We start from the raw sequence: 17,993 nt of genomic DNA on the forward strand, positions 1-17,993 counted from the left end.
CTGGCAACTGAGGCTGGGATTGGCTGGTCCATATTCTCCAGATGGACCTTAATGTCTTGGGTGCCAGGATCACAGTTGTGTGCAATCACACCTGGGAGACAGGGTCTCCCTATAGGGATCAGGCTGGACTCATCATTTTCACCAGCGTCAGCCTCCTTAGTGTTGGAAGAAACAGGCCTATGCCATCACAGGAGGGTGTATAAACAGTCTTTGAAGGCCAGCTTCTCCCACCCTGCGTGAGCCTGGACCACTTGCCAGACAGAATACACCCCTGATGCTCTGAGGGTGGCCCTATTCCCACCCCCTAACCACCTCCCACTCTGACTTCCCATCTTTTCTGTGAGTGAGGAGCCCATGCCCCCCTTTTTTTCTAAGTGTTTCCTGGTGTATTTCTTCCCCCCGTCTCCCCAACCCCCATACCCAGGTGGAAGTTTTCAACCAAATGAAAGGCAGGCAGGACTGGGGACGCTCAGCCTTCATGGAGAAGAGCTGTCTGGAAATTGTTACCCCGAGGTGGGCAGGCCTGGCAACCCGGGAGCCAGGGGCCCTATGGGAAAGGGGCGTTTAGTTCCTCTCCGGAGTCAGCCTGTCTGTGTCTGCTGTGTCCCCTCCCCTGACCTCGTTTCCTTTCTCCTCCTCTGTTGGGAGTCTCCACCCTTCCCTGCGTATCTGTGTTTCCTTTGGGGTCTTTGATCCTCCTAAAAGTTCTGGTTGGGGTTCCCCTAACCCTCCACACGCCATTGGCTGGGTTCAGAGTCGGCAGGTTCTGTTACCAGGGGCAACGGCCACAACAAGCGGCGGGGGGGGGGGGGGTTCTTGGCTTCCCAGAGAGGGTGAGGACCATGGCAGGTCGGACCCTAGCTCTGCGATATGGGCCCCCTTGGTCCCCTATTTCTGAAACTGAGGTGCTTGGAGCCTGGCCCAACTGGCATCTCACCAGCAGCGGGGTCGCCCACCACAGGATCCCACTGGCGCCCTTTCCTCCGCCTACTCTACAGGTGAGAGGGTGGAGGGTGAGACGTAGGGAAAGGGGGCAGTTTACAAACTTGTGTGCTAGGAGGAAAGAGGTCTAGGGTTAGGTTCTTGTCTGAAGGTGGAGGGGTCTGGGAGCCCGATACCAGGAGTTGGAGGAAGGAAAGGGGATGGTGTTTTGGGTCTTTTTTTTTTTTTTTTTAATTTTTTTTTTTTCCGGAGCTGGGGACCGAACCCAGGGCCTTGCGCTTCCTAGGCAAGCGCTCTACCACTGAGCCAAATCCCCAACCCCTGTTTTTTTGGGTCTTTTGGCTAATCTACGCCTTCTCCTCAGTCTACGGTCAAGGAGCCCCTGCCTGCAGCCTCGAAACAGGACCCACACATCTGGGCTTTCGACGAAGTCATCAGCAGATGGGAAACCACCTCAGGCTCAGCACACACACCCAAGTGGGGCAGTGGCCCCTGTGCTCAGCCCAAGGCACCAGAACATGAGGATCCCAGGCGGACACTAGGCATCAAGTCTTTGGCAGAAAAGGTAGAGTTCTGGGATCCAGCAGTCTGGGGGTGAGAGAGTTGGACTCTGGAGTCCCTGTTCCCTCACCTTGAATCTTTGGGCTCCTTTCTTGTAGCTAAGAAGACATGAAGGCCTGGGTGTCCCTCTGACCACAAAATACCAGATCAGTGAGACAAAAGCACAGTACAAGGACTGGCCAGATCTGGATCAGAGTGACCCCCTCTTGGCAGAGCCCCTATCCCTGGAGCTCACTGACCACCATCGAGGGGGACCTTCTCAGGTAGCATGGTCTACATAGGCACTGCAGGAAGGAGCCTAGGCTTTCCAGAGGGTTAGGGACAAGACTGAGCCTCTGGGCTGAAGGAAGCTTGCATTCTACGGGGTAGCTAGAAGATATTGGATTGGGGGTCAGGGTACTGAGTCTTGAACTGTGGGGACTAGAGAGCTGGAAGGTTCGGAAGTTGCTTCTGTGGACTGCTGGTGCAATGAGCTAAATTAGGTAGTTGCTCCCCAGAGCTGACTAGGATACTGAGGCAAGTCTGGGTTAGCAGATGAAATTAGGTTTACCTGGCAAGAAGCAATCAGGTGCAATTGTCATTCAAGGTGTACTTAATGTCCAGTGTCAGGGTAACTTGCTTTGACTAGGCGGGAAACTAGACAGGGTGTGACTGCAGCAGGATTTTGGGTTCTTGGCCACTGTTTGGATAGGGTGCAGGGTTTTCAAAAACCGATTTGAAGTACAAGACTAGTGTGGGGGTGGAGAAGGGCTTTGAACAGAGTACACGATCTTTCTTGTTCACTTATTTTCCCAATATTCCTCAGGCCCTAATCCCCTGGACGAGGAACCCCAAGTTGGCTGGCCAACCCTTCACAGTGAACAAGATGGGTGTCCTCGATCGGCTCCAACCTTACATGACCACTTCTGCACGGGACTTCTCAAGGTGAGTCTGTGCCCAGCAGGTGCTGGTGAGCAACCCTGTCTCCTTGGCAGTTCCAACTGTATATGCAGAAACTACAGTACTGACCCAAGCTGAACTCTTCAGCTCCTCAGAGCCTCTTCCAAGGCAGCAAGAAACAATTTCTAGGCCCTTGGTTCCCCTGGAATCTGAGCTCTGCTGCTCTTGGACCTACTCACCTGCTGCCCCGCCCACAGGAAGTTGTCTGGATATCCCTACCAGAAATCGGAGATTTGCCAGAGCTGGCCCAAGAAGGCATCTCGCCGTGAGCTGAAAAGTTTACCCAGCGTACGCGCAGCCCGCGCAGGCCCATCGCAACCGATCGTGCCATACTTGGGAGCCCTGCCTCTGACCCGGGAGTCCTACGGACCCCCGATGCACCCGTTCTGTAGGATGGACCGCATTTGCCTAGTAGACGCACCCTGGGGAGGCCTCCACCGGAATCCAGTGCCAGGCATCTACAGTGTACCGAAGGCCTACTGCACTGAGAATTCCCGCTATGGGAGTGCCAGGAGGGAGCTGGTGTGAGCGTGTGAAGCCCACCCACAACGCAAACTCCAACATTAGACTTGTGGGCAGGCCAACCCAGACACACCCCTTCCTCACAGAGGTTCCTCCAGGCGGAGTTTACTGATCAAGAAGTTTTATAGCTGAAACCACACCCATTTTTGGACCCAATCCAGGCATCCTGATTAGGGGGCTGGGCGAGGGGCGGCGCCCCACCTCTGGTTGTATTTAAAGCAAATTTGGAGGCTCACTTGTCAGAACCGAACACCGAAGCTGTGCCCTCCTATTCAGTTGTACTCAACCATCGGAGTGGGTCTGACTGAAGTTCATTCCAGCATCCTAGGGCCAGCTAGCAGCCTGCAGAGTTCTCCCCTTTACCTGTTCCCTGTGTTCCCAATGTCAGTTAAGCTCAGGCACCTGGGCTGAGTGTGAGGCCAATTCACTGAGACACTGGAGCTGGTCCCTGGCTTTTCTGACCTTGTCTGTCTCGCCCCCAAAGAGATTAGTGTCTAGGTTACCCAAGCCTGTAGCCTCTGCTTAGTGGCCTTGCCACCCCCACAACCCGCAGGTATAAAGCCAGGTGCCCAAGGTAGGGAAGGTATCAAGAATGGAGAGGCTCCAGGTAAGATGGTAGGGCCCAGGGTACCTCCCGATTCTAGCAGACCCCATAGATGGACAGCCTTGTGACCTAGGGGTTGGAGGATGGAGAGGAAGGGGGCTCCTAACTGGTGGACGTCAAGTAAGAGAAATAGATTTGATGGCGGGTGATGGGTCTTGATGGACAGTTTCTCTATTATACTGAGCGGCTCCAGAACCTGGAATGCAAAAGCCAGGTCAGGGATAGAATGAGACACTGGCTATGTCCCAGGGGCTGCTGCTGTGGCTGCTGCTGAGCCCAAGTGTGGTGTGGGCCTCCAGGGGCCCCCTTCGGCCACTGTGCCGGCCTGTCAACGCAACCCTGGCTGCAGAGAATGAGTTCTGCCCAGTCTGCATCACCTTCACCACCAGCATCTGTGCCGGCTACTGTCCTAGCATGGTGAGCTGACCAAATGGGTATGGACATCACTTCCGCCCTACAGTGCTGCTAGCAGTCCTACAGGTGGGGGCAGTGGGGTACAGGGAGATGGCACCTGGGCAGGGATCACAGCTACTGTGGGGGCAGGACCAGGTGGGCATTCTGCCTAGAATGGCTGCAGGGGGTGGGGAGGGGGCGCAGCACAGGGGAGGGACACTCAGATGAGGACTTTCTCCACCCTGCACTCAGGTTCGAGTACTGCCAGCTGCCTTGCCTCCCGTGCCTCAGCCAGTGTGCACCTACCGTGAGCTGCGCTTCGCCTCTGTCCGCCTCCCTGGCTGCCCACCTGGTGTAGACCCCATAGTCTCCTTTCCTGTGGCCCTCAGCTGCCGCTGTGGGCCCTGCCGTCTCAGTAGCTCTGACTGTGGGGGTCCCAGGACTCAACCAATGACCTGTGACCTTCCCCACCTCCCCGGCCTTCTCCTCTTCTGATGCCCACCCACTAACTCCCCATTCTTCTGGAGCCAGCAGGTGTTCTAACCATCCCTCCCAATAAAGGCTTTACAACTGCACTCCGATGTCCTTTTGTGTGATCTGAGGATACAGCAGAACTCCAGTTTTCAATAATTTTATACAAAGTCACAGTGTTAGAACTTGTAGAAAACAGGCTGGGAAGGGTTGGGGTGCAGTGTCAGCTCAGGAGGTGTCCATTGTTTCACCTTCTGCAGAGAGGGGAAGCCAAATGTGAGGGAGCTCCTGGGTGCTCCCATGCAGCCCCTCCCACAGTGGCAGCAGCCTGGGATACTCACTGAGCTCATTGAAGAGGAAGGCGTCCTGGTATTCCTTCATGTACTGTGTGGAGCGGGATTCATCCAGGAAGAGGGAGTATACGCGCTTGATGTCGTCCACCTGCACCTCCGTGCCCTGAGAGCAGGTGGGGCTCAGCTGATGTCAGCACGGGGCCACCCCCACCACTAGGTTTTTTTCTCTAAAATGCCCGGGCACCGGCTGTGGTTCTTAGTCCCCACTAAATATCCATGTACCATGGCTCAAGGGCTACCCCAGGGCCACCCCTCAGTCCTCCAGGCTAACTCGCTGGCTGACCTTTCGTTTCCGGCACACCAGGCTGGCCGCTGTGATGAGCTGGATGGCGTAGCGCAGGGAGGTCTCGAGCCCAATGCGGGTCAGCACTGTGTAGGCGTCCTCACTCATCTCCACATCTTCCTCCTCACAGCTGTGGGAAGGCAGGCCAAAACGGCAGGCATATCACCCACCCATCCCATAATATGCATGGATACTGGGGTCTCGGAACCACGGATGGTGAGGCTAAAAGAGCCACGGGCACAGGAGGGCCTCCCACCCCATCTTTCCCGACTCAGTGTGGGGCAGATGCCACACCGGATACGTAGGATCTGTTTGGTGTCCTTCTCACTGTAGGGCGATGTTGACACAATGAGCAGCCGGTCTAGCAGGTCAATGGGGATGCCGTGGGGACTTTGGTAGCTGGTGCCTCGGATCCTGGGGGTCAGGGAAAACTGTTAATGGATGCTTTTCAAAAACATACGTGCCACCATAGCCCACTTGGGAACTCAGTAACTGTGAGCACTGGCTCTCATCCCCAGTAACACACTTCTCGGCAGCTGTGCACACTAGCGGCTGTCCTGTGCCCTGCTGCCCTGGCAAACCCAGTTCCTGGTGAGCAATGGGACCCATGGCAGTTTGTTCCAGGCATGGGAGCTTAGCCATCGATATGAGAGTACTGTTCTCCAGGGGCTGGCTCAGGACAGCTGCCAGATCTAACCTACCACTCATGGACTTTCAGGGACTGGGGAATTGCAGTGAACATCAACTAGCAAAGGGGACCTTAGGGCTGCCTCCCCTCCCCCCTGCTACCTTCACATCTATGGCCTTGGGCAAGCTGCTCAGCTTTGCTGATCTACTCTGTGAAGTGGGAGTAGTGGGGAGAATGAAGTGCAGGCAAGGTAGCCAGGTCCCAGCCTCTTAGGGCTGTGTGCCATCCGCCTTCACCACAGCTACACCTAACTGCAGTTGCAGGGGGCCTGAAAACTTGTGTCATCTGTGGGTACCACATGCATGTGTACACACACACAGACACACACATAAAAGTAAGTCAGAGAAGAAAGAGGGGCTGGAGGGATGGTTAGAATACATACTGTTCTTACAGAGGAGCCCAGGGAGAGTCCCAGGACCTGCACCAGGCAGCTCACAACTGCTTCTAAGTCTAGCTGCAGGGGACCTGCCATACTATTTTGGATTCTGCCCACACCTACATTCATACCTGCATATACTGCCTCCCCCACATTCAAACAACAACAACAACAACAACAACAACAACAACAACAACAAAGACGCCATGCTAAAAACACGAGACAAGGTGATGTGCTTGATGAAGTCATGAGCCATCGTCAGGAAAAGTCTGGCTATCCAAACCAGTTTGTATACTCTCTTATCTACAAAGGGTCTCATGAAGCCCAGGTTGACCTAGAACTGAGTCCTTTCTCAGCCTCCATATTACCAGGACTGTGGTTGGAGCTGACATGCCCAGTGTCCACAGTGTCTTTAGGTCAATACATGTGGTCTGTGACGATTAAGTGGCGGGGTCTGAGTGACGGACTGATCACAGCAGTTTGTGACATATCTAATAGATAGCCCCGTGCTCAGCATAGGGTAAACTTCCCAGGGCCCTTTGGGTGCCTGCTCCAACAAGTTTAAATCCAACTTGAAGAGATTTTCTATCTGTCCAGGATTGTGAGGACCACACTGGAGGCAAGCTGAGTAAGGAGAGGAACTCAGCAGATGGTCATTCACCTTGAGGCCACCATCAACCCCTGGCCCAGAGTGCCCTTGCTGCAGAGGCCTCTAAAGCTGCTCACCGGGTGATGCCTCGGTTGGTGGCCATGATAAGAACAGGCGCCATGTCACTCTCCAGGGCCCGGTTTAGGAAAGAGAAACTCTCAATGTCCAGCATGTGGACCTCATCGATGAACAGCACCTGGAAGCCATTAGGGCACAGATCAAGCTCTCTCCACCTGGTACCTCAGGGCTAACCATACCCTCCTGGGCTGCGGCCACTCACCCCAGGGATGATCTCCGCTTTGCCCTCCTCCCTCCACTCTGCCACCTTGGCATTGATCTGTTCTCGGACTTCTGACTTGATCTCCCCTGTGTCTCCTGCCAGAGATGGGGGTGTCAGTTAGAATTAGAGATTGAGCCCAGGACCGGGGTGGGTGAAGAGAGAGACAGAGGAGCACTGGGGAGGAGGGCTCTGGGCTGCAGCAGCAGGGCCAGAAAGGACAGAGGGAGTGACCCGAGGGAGGACTCGAGGGCAGTGTAGGGAAGGACACACTCAGACGGGGAACAGAGACAAGCAGCAAGTCTGTAAAGAAAGCTAACAGCGCCAAGAAAGAGGCAGAAAAGCTGGGGGTGGGGGTGAGCCACGCTGAGGGAGACAAAGGATGTACCAGAGCATTCAAGGTGTTGGGGGAAGGGCAGCTGACCTGAGAAGAGAGCCAAGAAGCCCTGAGTGCGGGAGTTGATGACGTCAATCTCATGGAGGGACACGGTGTGCACCACCTCCTTGCGTTTTTGCAGCTCTCCGTCTGGGCACTGCACAAACTTGGTCTACAGGGTCAACGGCAGGTGTGAGGGCAGCCAGGACACAGCCTGGAGCCCCACACTGGGAGGTAACCCAGCATCCAACCCCATGACATAACAGAAGATGGAGAAACACTCCAGTGCTGGGTTGGGGATGAGCCAAGCACCTGGGAGCCCATGGCATCATAGTCTCGGGCACGTGTGAAAGAGCGGCCCAGCTTGGAAATCTTGCCAGTGGCCTTGTCGATGGTGATCACGTCCCTGAAGGAGCAACAGCAAAGAGTAAGAGGGTTCCACTCCCCTCACTGCCCAGCCTCTTTGTGGTCCCGTGGCTCACCCGGCCTGGACCTTGTCCTTGGTCAGGGACTCGATCATCTTGGTACCCAGATCGTAGATGGTCTCCATCTCCGTGGTCTTGAGAGTCAGTTTGCCCACCTTGGATCCCTGAGGGTGACACACCAGTAAATGTTCAGAGGACATCACCCCTTTGTGGCCATAGCTTCAAAATTGGTGTGGCCCAGGCAGCTCATGAAGGGGATGGCATTGGGAGGTGGTTACTCGGGTGCCAGCACTTAGGCTGCACCCTCCTAACGTGTGTGGGCTGCTGTGTCACCATAAGCCCACAAGACAGCTCTTCACATCCAAAGGAAAGGCATTTTGGTTTTGTTCTTTTCTAGAACCCTGGGCCCAGCACTGTACCTCCAAGGCACACCCCGCTCTCTCATGTCAATTCTAGGCAAGCTGGCCCTCTACCACTGACTGTGCATCCTCACAAAGCCTCACTTTATTACCCAGGGTGGTCCAGAGACTGCCTCACTCTGCCTCCTGAGTATCTGCGCCCCCGTAGAAAAATAACGTTTTTGTTAATTACAAAAATTAAAGCAGTAAATAAAAAGACAATTAAATTGGGCCGTCCAAATGGGTATAGCACTTGAAACCAATCCTAATGATTTTGGGACCCACACAGTAAAAGAACCCACTCCCATAATTTGTCCTCTGACCTCTATACACACTAAGCAAATGCAAAAACAAATGAAAATAACCTTTTATAAAACATTAATTAAATGCAAACAAAGCCCACACATCCCTCTCCCAATGTAAGCACTCTTGATATACTCAGGAACACTCCAGAAGTCAGTTTTCTGTTTCTGGATCCTCTCCCAAATGATTTTCTCCTCTCAGTCCCAGTAGGAGTCAGGGTAAAAGGAGGAATTAAAGGGCAGCTGGGGTTATCTGTACATATATATCTTTTTTTTTTTTCCTCTTTTTTTCGGAGCTGGGGACCGAACCCAGGGCCTTGCGCTTCCTAGGCAAGCGCTCTACCACTGAGCTAAATCCCCAACCCCACATATATATCTTAATATTTTTATTCTTTTTAACTTCAAGCACGTATGAGTGGCTGTATGTGGCTCTGTGCATGTGAGCACAGGTACCCACAAAAGGCAGAGGAAGGTACTGGAACCCTGGAAATATTGTTACAGGTGGCAGTGAGCCTGGGTCCTCTGAAGAGCAGCACAGGCTCTTAACCACTGAGCCTCTAAAGAAAAAATTCACACACGCGCACATCTTATAGACATTTCTTGGGAAAAGATTTACCCACAATATTCTTACCATATTTATAAAATCTGAAATTGAGTTACTAATAGATTGAACTAATTTAGAACTTTATTTTCAACTATTAAAGTCACTGGGCAGCTGCATGCCTAGGCTAAATCCAGTTCCATTAACAACAAAAAATAAACTGGTTGTGGTTGTAAATCCTATTATCTGAGCACTAAGAAGTGGGAGGTGGAGGACCACCAGCCAGTATGAGTGGCCTATTTTAAAAAAAGAAAAAAAAAAAAGATGATCTCAAAACACAAACAAATTGAGTACTGGTCCACACCTGTAATTCCAGAACTCAGGACACTGAAGGCAACCGGGCTGTGAGATTCAACTCAAACACAACAGGGTTAGGAAAGAGGGAGTGGGTAGCAGCTTGCCTATCACACACAAGACCCTGGGATCCTTCCTAGCACCACACAAACTGGGCAAGGCAAGGCCCTCAAGAGGTGGGGCACAGAAATTCAAAGCCATCCTTAGTTATACAACAAGGTCAAAGCCTGTCTAGACTACATGAGATGCTGTATCCTAAAAAAAAAAGAAAAAAAGAAAGGAAAAAAAAGGAAGGAAGGAAGGAAGGAAGGAAGGAAGGAAGGAAGGAAGGAAGGAAATCCTGGTGAGGACTAGAGATGGCTCAGCAGAGAAGAGCACTCACTGTGCAAGCATGAGGACCTAAATTTGGATGGCAGCACTGGTGTCCCATCATCACTATCACCACTACCACCACCAGGCACAGCCACATGCAGGCAGGCCTGTTAAGCCCAGCAGTTGGGGATGAAGAAAGGATCACTGGAAAGTCTGGCTGCCAGCCTAGCTCCAGGTTCAGAAAGAGACCCTGTCTCAAAGATATAAAACCCTGTGACAAAGCAGGAAACCCAACATCTAGTCTCTGCCCGTGTCAACCAGTTCCCATACAACATACACGTGCACACCAGGCTGGGTTTGGCGGCTCCCTCCTTTAATCCCAGCACTCAGGAGGCAGACCCTTCCTCAGACACCACATACAGGTGGGGTTTGGTTTTTGTTTTATACAAGACAAAGTTTCTTTGTGTAGTTTTGGCTGTCCTAGAATTTCCTTTGTAGACCAGGCTGTCCTCAAACTGGGAGATCTACCTGCCTCTGACTCCCAAGTGCTGGTCTTAAAAGGCGTGTCCCACCAAGCGCAGCTGCAACACAAAATTATTATTATTTTTTTTAAGATTTCTTTATTTTGGGGCTGGAGAGATGGCTCAGCAGTTAAGAGCACTGACTGCTCTTCCAGAAGTCCTGAGTTCAACTCCCAGCAACCACATGATGGCTCACAACCATCTGTAATGGAGATCTGATCCCCTTTTCTTGTGTGTGCATGAAGACAGTGACAGTGTACTCATATACATGAAATAAGTCTTTTAAAAAAAGATTTATTTATTTTAGGGGCTGGAGAGATGGCTCAGTGGTTAAGAGCACTGACTGCTATTCCAGAGGTCCTGAGTTCAAATCCCAGCAACCACATGGTGGCTCACAACCATCTGTAATGGGGTCAGATGCCCCTCTTCTGGTGTGTCTGAGGACAGTTACAGTGTACTCATATTAAATAAATAAATAAATCTTTAAAAAAAAAAAAAAAAAGAGCTTGGCTGTGGAGGGCTCACATGGCTCCTGCAGGCCCCAGATCCCACCCCAGCAACTCCTATAAGAGGCTCCCAGAGCCTCTAGTTTCAATGCATCAGCCTGGTGCAATCTCACCTCAGTTCTCAGAGATGAGATTTCAGACCAACTGTAAAACAGGATGAGACAAACCTACTAGGCTATCTATTCTATAAATAAAGAACATTTTTATTTACATACATGGGTACGTGCACAAATATAGGTCAAGGGCCACCTAGTGAGGGGTTAATTCTTTTCTTCCATCACTGGGCTCTGGGGCTGAACCTCAGACGAAACAAAACAACTGGGCAGCTTGCTTAACATACAGTGGGCCTTAGGTTTAACCCAGCACAGTAAAAAAGAAACAGAAACTCCCCATGACCAGGCAGAAAAAACCCCCAAGTACCTGACAGACATGACTGGCTGACACCGGAAGTGGGAAATTTGAGAGGCAGCTCACTCGGGAGGGCCTCAGAAGAGTTCTGGAAGAAGGGAGTTTGGATCCAGGTGTCCACGGTAACTCATCAGCCCATACACTTGTTTCCTCGCTTCTCATTTCATAAGAAAATCTCCATTAGCCCCGTGACACCCCCCACTGGTCCTGTGATACTTGACCAGTCACTGACACCCTCCATTGGTCCCGTGACGACCTCCACTGGCCCCACCTTTGCCTTTTGGCTGGAGGCGCCTTAGCCAGGAGCATGGGTGACATAGGTGTTGGGACAATGAAGCCTCAGAGACTCACCGTGCCTGTGGCTGGCCGATCAATCTGGATCTCCACCACCTCACCTTCAATGATCTCTGTCTCCTCCCTGGTGGGACAGACAGCACAGACTGGGTCAGACCAGCCCAGGACACCCTGGTTCTCTGACCAGGACTACGGGCAAGCAGAGGGGCCACCCCACAGGACTCACTTGATACGGACACCAATGGAACGGCGGAAGGCTTGTGTTAGAGCCTCGGTCTTGCTCATCTCCAGAGAAAAGATCTCACTGCCTGCGATGGCTGTGAACGGTGTGTCGGGGCCCAATGCCTGGGCCATGCCTGTGGGAACCAGAGGTCAGGCAGTTGTGGCTACTGGCCCCACGTCCCTGACACAGTGGTGGTTTATGGTCCAAGTTTCCAGACATCCTCAAAACCATCCATGCCTCTACTCCATGCCCAGACCTATGAGCCATTTAGTCCTGACATACTGTTCTCTTCTGTCTTGGTACAAGTCACCTTAGAGGCATGGTGACATGGTCCCATCCCTAGGTGAGCACTACTCCTAAACTGATTCCTGGCAGAACCTTGGCTCCTCCCACCCGGTCCACAGTCTCAGTAGAGGTGGAAATGAGGCGACTGGTGGGTCAGGTGAGTCTCGGAGGCTGAGACGCATGGGAAGGCTTTGAAGGACGGACGGAATCTGACAAGAGGTGGCTGTGGCCCTGAGTCACCAGTGGACTGCCGCAGAGAACACTGGTCACCAAATCCAGTGCTCACCCTCTCTCTCTCCTATTCCCAAAACTCCAATGAGCCAAATTCAGAACTGCAAAACAATGCTGGATGTGGTGGTGCATGGGCCCAGCACTTGGGAGGCAGAGCCCGCAAAGACTCCATAAAGACAGCAACCTCTGCGGCGCTGTGTGGTAGACTTTCCCACAGCAGCTTCCAGGCATGCGCATGCCGGCTGCAACTCCTCCTGAGGACCCGAGCACAGTGGGGAAGGATGGAACTTAGCAGCCTGCTTGGAATACAAGTGAGCCGAACATGGAAGCTAGTGTAGAAGGCAGGGACCCTGGACAGCCTCCTCCTGATGCTTCTATGTGACTGTTAATCAGTCAGCCTGTGCCTGACTTCCACAGGAGGGCTTCACTGCAGTGCACAGAGGAGAACATCTGTCCCTTGAGGCCTCTTACCCATGGCGATGGCTGTCTTCCCTGTGCCTGGCTGGCCAGCAATAAGGACAGCCCGCCCCGCAATCTTCCCTTCTCGGATCATCTCCAGCACCACGCCAGCTGCACGCCGGGCAGCTAGCTGTCCCACCATGCCCTGGGAAGCCTGGAGGGTGGAAGGAGAGAGGACATGGAAGGTAACTGGCTGCAGAGCCACCTTGGCATTCCCGCCACACCCTGGCACACACCCCACCTGCTGGAAAACAAAAGAAACAGTTCTGATTTTCTCTTCTTTCTGAGACAGGGTCTCACTCTACAGACCAGGCTGGCCTTGAATTCATGGAGAACCGAGTGCCTCTGCCTCCCATGAAGCAGAGGTGCTGTAGTACAGAATCAAGAGGCCTGAAGACCTGCCAGGCAGCAATAGCCCACACGCCCAGCCCCAAGGCTCTACCTGTCTTGGCTCCAGGGCATCATCCAGTCCCAGGCCCCGGATGTGGGAGTGAGCACCTGTGTGGGAGGAAGGGAAGGAGAGTTACTGGACAGTTCTAGGCAGCACTGGCTAGAACTGCTGAGTCAAGGGCTTCCCCTAGAGCTCAGGCTGCTCTCTTGGTCAAACGATGCCCAAGCTTGGTTAAGTGCTTGGCATCCAAGGTCTGGATGATGCTTCCAAGGTCCCAGGCACTGGGCCCAAGAACTAACGGTGAGCTAGGGTCTCAGCCCACACTGGGAGGATATAGGTACTTGGCACAGGTGCTGTTTTCACATCACACTGACAAGCCAGAGCTTGTTGCTACCATTCCTGGGCCATTCCACAGGGATGTGGAGAGACAGGTTAGGACCCAGCCTAGAGGTGAGGACAGGATCCCTGAACGGCATCCAGTGGCTCTGAAATAAACCTCAAAAGGGCACAGGTACCAGACCTAACACACCCTGCCTCCCTGACATGCACTCTTACACTTCTGGAAGACATGTGATTTAGCAAGCACAGGGCCTGCATGAGGCCCTGGGTTCCAACTCAAGCACTAGAAGTGGGAGGGTGCTTTGTTTCAAAAAAGTAGAATTCATCAGCCAGGCACAGTGACGTCACCCTCAGCTACACAGTGAGTTCAGGGCCAGCCTATATGAGAAAACCTCGAGAAGAAAAACAAGGCCAGGCGTGGTGGTGCACAGCACTCAGAGGGCAGAGGCAAGGGGATCTCTCCGAGTTCGACACCAATCTGGTTTACACAGCTAGGTCCGACCCGCTGAGGGACAGCTGAACAAGTAGGTGTGGCCTCCTGCACAGCTGGCGTCCTGGGAGCTGGCCTGCCGGCCTCACACCTGCCTGTGGCTCTGCGAGGCTCACTACTCAGCTGCTCTGAGAGCTGGCCTCCTCACCGGGGACAGGATGACAGACTCTCCACCTCCAGATGTCACAGGAGACATCCATCATGAACACTCACGAATCTGACGGTTACCTGCCGAGTACTCTGCAGGCTTGGGGCCTGAGTCACACCAGGAATGAGGCAGGCCCAGTGTACTCTCAGGGAGTATTTCACCATACGCACTTATGTGCTGGACACAGCTCAGACACTCCTCAAACTTCCAAAACCCCATGAAGGCATGCTACGTGTATAGCAGCCTAGTCTGGGACTAAGGCCCCATCACTTCCTTGTCTGTCTGTCTGTCTGTCTGTCTGTCTGTCTGTCACTCAGCAGTAGTGCCTCCCCTGGTCCTGACCCTGCTCACTCACCGATTCGCTCGATTCTTGTCACATCTCGGATCTCAGGGACTTTAGTAGTGGCTGCCTGTGGGTGAGGACAGTGATGTGTAAGAAGAGTCCCATTTGTCACATTTCATCTGCTCTCTCACGGTCCTGCTGCCCACCAGGAGCTCCCCGCCTCACAGGCAGGCAACACCCCAACAACAGCCACCAATCACTAATGGCCGTCATCAGCCCCACCACTGAGGGCCCAGGGAGATAGCCTGTGTCTCACACCTCAGGGCCCTGGCACATGGTGCATGGATGAGGAAACCCTCCTGTCCCTATACTGAGCTCTTTGAGGATGGCAAGGAGACTCGCAGACCAGCGAGCTCTCTGGCTCCCAGTAGGCACCTACTTGTCTCGCAAAGGGAACAGTACACACAACCCTGGCCCACCTTGGACTCCATGTTCACACATAGCACGCTACAGTGCTGAGCTCATTCAATAAACATCTACCAGGGCCTCCTGAAGAAACACAAACTCTGTTTCCCCTCACGGGGAGAGACATGAGTAAACACCTCCTAGAATGTTTGAGCTCCTGAAATCCCCACATAGCGAGCACACCAATGTTTACAACAGCCAAAGGCCACAAAGAACCATGTGTTCACTGACCAATGAGTGGACAAATATGATACGGTCTATTCATACACGGAATATTATTCAGCCAGGAAAAGGAGTGAAGCTCTGACACTGACACACGGGAGGAACGCAGACATGCTGAGTGAATGGACTTCCCACATAAAAAAGACTGCATGTTGGGGCTGGAGAGAAGACCAGGCTGCTCTTCCTTCCAGCCTTTAACCCAGGTTAAACCTCCCACACGTGTGTGGTGGCTGGCAACTGACTTGACTGTAATTCTGGCTCCAGGAGACTCAATACTTTCTTTCTTTCTTTTTTTTTTTTTTTTTTGGCTCTTTTTTTCGGAGCTGGGGACCGAACCCAGGGCCTTGCGCTTCCTAGGTAAGCACTCTACCACTGAGCTAAATCCCCAGCCCCCTAATACTTTCTTCTGACCTCTGCAGGCATAGACATACGTGGGGGAAAACACCCATACACAGAAAATAAAACATGAATTAAAAAACCCTCCATGTTGAATGATTCTTATATGAAATATCCAGAAGAGATGCCAGGCATAGAAAGTAGGTTAGTGGCTGCCAAATGCTCGGGGAGGGTGCCTGGTAAGATGCATGTCTGCAACCACTGGGGAGGCTGAGTCAGAAGAGGGCCTCGAGTCTGGGGCTAGCCCGAGCTAACGGGGAAAACAAGAGATGGAAGAATTCAGGTGGTGGGTCCTTGCACATCTTGTAATATTCTTTATGAACTGAAGAAGCCACAAAGCTAAGCCACCCTCAACCACAGCTCAGCATGTCTCCTCCCTGAACAAGGCCTTCCGGGAGAGCCATGGCCCAGGAGAGTTCACAGCCTGTGTCTTGCTGTGGGAACCTTCCAATGTCCTCTCTTGAAGGCTGGATGGACCCCAAACTACTATTACACACACGCCCTTCATGAGGCAAGCAAAGGCACGCTCTTCCTTGACATGGTAACAGCAACAGACTCCACTGACTTCCCTACAACTTGACTGGGCTCAACCTTGGAATCGAGGCCACCACAAAGCCACACTGTTTCTTCCCTGGGAGGTCTGGAGAGCTAACACCAGGCCCAATATGTGTGGTCTCACTTCCTGGGCTTTACTCGCTCACTTTAACATTCAAATAATGGTGTGATCCATCCCACAGACATGTGCCCAACTGAGGTTCTGGAAAATACAAATTTTCTCTCGACAAGACCCCTCACTCTTAACCTGTACTTTCTCTTCCTCACTGACACCTCCTGGCTCCTGACTCACTTTCCCATCTATGTGACCTGAGCTTTCAAGCACACAACACAACTTTCCCAGAGATCAGGGTACCAGTCTCAGTCCTTGAAGGACTCTGGGATGAGACTTTGGAACTGGCCAGTGACCACATCACAGGAACATGATGTGGGATGAACAATGACTGCCATTTCAGGCTCTGGTTATTCAGTCATTCACAGAGAAATCTGAGTGTCTACAGGACTCTTCCATCAGATCCAGGACTCTTTCTGTTGTTTTTCGAGACAGTGTTTCTCTGTGTAACCATTGGCTGTTCTGGAACTTGTTTTGTAGACCAGGCTGGACTCAAACTCACAGAGATCCACCTGCTCCTGCCTCCCCAGTGCTGGGACTAAAGGCTTGCACTACCCACAGACCTAGGATTTTTAATACATAATTGCCTTCTCCATCAGCTTCTAAGGCCACACAATGAAGCTTCCACAGTGGTTAATACACTTCCTCCAGATCCAGGAGTCCTCATCCCACCCTCCTCCTTCAGACCCAGGTACCCTCCCCAGCCCTCCTCCCTCAGACCCAACTGTCCTCTCCAGCTCTCCTCCCTCAGACCCAGGTACCCTCCTTAGCCCTCCTCCCTCAGACCCAGGTGCCCTCCCCAACCCTCCTCCCTCAAACCCAGGTGCCCTCCTCAGCCCTCCTTCCTCAGATTCAGGTACCCTCCCCAGCACTCCTCCATTAAACCAAGCCTCATCCACTGTGATCCCTCCTCAGATCCAGGGGTTCAGGCTCTAGCCCTCCTACCTCAAACACAAAGGTGCACACACCAGCCTGCTTCCCTTAGACCTTGGTATCTTCTCTTCCAACACTTCCCATAGATCCATGTGTCCTCCCAACCCCTCCTTGAGAGCCAGGCCACTTCCTTAACCCTCTTTCTTCAGACTCATGCATCCTCCTCTGCTCTCTTCCCTTAGACACATGCATCCTCCTCAGTATCCATTGCTCAGACCCGGTGTCCTCAGCATCCTCACTCCGACTCGGGAATACTCCCCAGACCTTCTCCGTCAAACCAGGCATCTTCCTTATCACTCCTCTTTCAGACCCAAGATTCCTCTCCAGCTTCCCCCTTCAGACTCCGTAAGAAGGGTCATTCTCAGTCTTCCACATGCACCTAACACTTACCACGGTTGCCATGATGCACACCAACCGCCAATGCCTCAGCGGAAACGGAAATGGGCTAGGAGCGCGGCCTTCGTGCTCTCTAGGCTCCCGGTCATCCAGTCATCTCTATGGTTCATAAACTATGTAAAACTGTCCTGGGGGGCGTACACTAGACCGCGCCCAACCCGAGAGGCTAAATTGGAAAGCGGGTGTTCTGAATCCAGGGTGGGTTCGTGACGTCTCCTGCTCCTCCTCCCGTTACCTAGCGTCCTCCCCCTTCCTTCCCCTCCGCCCCGCAACCGCTAAGTCCGATTGCAAAATTCTGAACACACTTTGTAGCAACCACACGTCCTCCACGATCCCTTTCCTCTCTGTCCAACCTTCCTCACCAAATTGGGGTCTACAGCTGAGATTGACAGTTCTATTCACCAATCATGTTCATGCTGCGTAGCAACAAGCCCCGCCTCCTGCAGCTCCTTGGGAGGCTCCGGCCAAAGAAACTGGATCCCATCGGCCAATAAGAACACGCAATAGCCCCCGCCCCCCAGTCGCCGACCAATCGTGCTAGACCAGCAGGGTGGGCAGTGCCTCCTGGCG

General features: G+C 52.8%; 3 protein-coding genes across 4 annotated transcripts; 2 read left to right on the forward strand and 1 right to left on the reverse strand.

The window, feature by feature from the left end:
* Positions 1-818: 818 nt before the first annotated feature.
* Positions 819-3,214, forward strand: Saxo3 (stabilizer of axonemal microtubules 3). The gene is made up of 5 exons (NM_001433000.1): positions 819-998; positions 1,307-1,507; positions 1,602-1,766; positions 2,309-2,427; positions 2,640-3,214. Exons 1-5 carry the CDS (start codon positions 843-845, stop codon positions 2,968-2,970), a joined length of 972 nt encoding a protein of 323 aa, NP_001419929.1. The 5' UTR covers positions 819-842; the 3' UTR covers positions 2,971-3,214.
* Positions 3,215-3,546: 332 nt separating this feature from the next.
* Lhb (luteinizing hormone subunit beta) lies at positions 3,547-4,536 on the forward strand. Of its 2 annotated transcripts, NM_012858.2 has the most exons (3): positions 3,547-3,571; positions 3,818-3,985; positions 4,214-4,536. In NM_012858.2, the coding sequence occupies exons 1-3, from the start codon at positions 3,557-3,559 to the stop codon at positions 4,454-4,456; spliced, it is 426 nt and encodes a 141-aa protein (NP_036990.1). In that variant the 5' UTR covers positions 3,547-3,556; the 3' UTR covers positions 4,457-4,536. The 2 variants fall into 2 exon arrangements, with proteins under 2 accessions (NP_036990.1, NP_001029147.1); NM_001033975.1 differs by lacking the exon at positions 3,547-3,571 and having other exon boundaries at positions 3,754-3,985.
* A 40-nt stretch (positions 4,537-4,576) lies between these two features.
* Ruvbl2 (RuvB-like AAA ATPase 2) lies at positions 4,577-17,810 on the reverse strand. The gene is made up of 15 exons (NM_001025405.3): positions 17,418-17,810; positions 14,417-14,471; positions 13,136-13,191; positions 12,706-12,847; positions 11,722-11,851; positions 11,553-11,619; positions 7,917-8,023; positions 7,747-7,840; positions 7,483-7,606; positions 7,062-7,156; positions 6,859-6,977; positions 5,363-5,482; positions 5,069-5,198; positions 4,774-4,888; positions 4,577-4,686 (listed from the first exon to the last, which is right to left on the reverse strand). Exons 1-15 carry the CDS (start codon positions 17,427-17,429, stop codon positions 4,661-4,663), a joined length of 1,392 nt encoding a protein of 463 aa, NP_001020576.2. The 5' UTR covers positions 17,430-17,810; the 3' UTR covers positions 4,577-4,660.
* Between the last annotated feature and the right edge of the window lie 183 nt (positions 17,811-17,993).

The sequence above is a fragment of the Rattus norvegicus genome, chromosome 1 (genome assembly GCF_021556685.1).
Source record: "Rattus norvegicus strain SHRSP/BbbUtx chromosome 1, alternate assembly SHRSP_T2T, whole genome shotgun sequence".
Taxonomy (NCBI): Eukaryota; Metazoa; Chordata; class Mammalia; order Rodentia; family Muridae; genus Rattus; species Rattus norvegicus.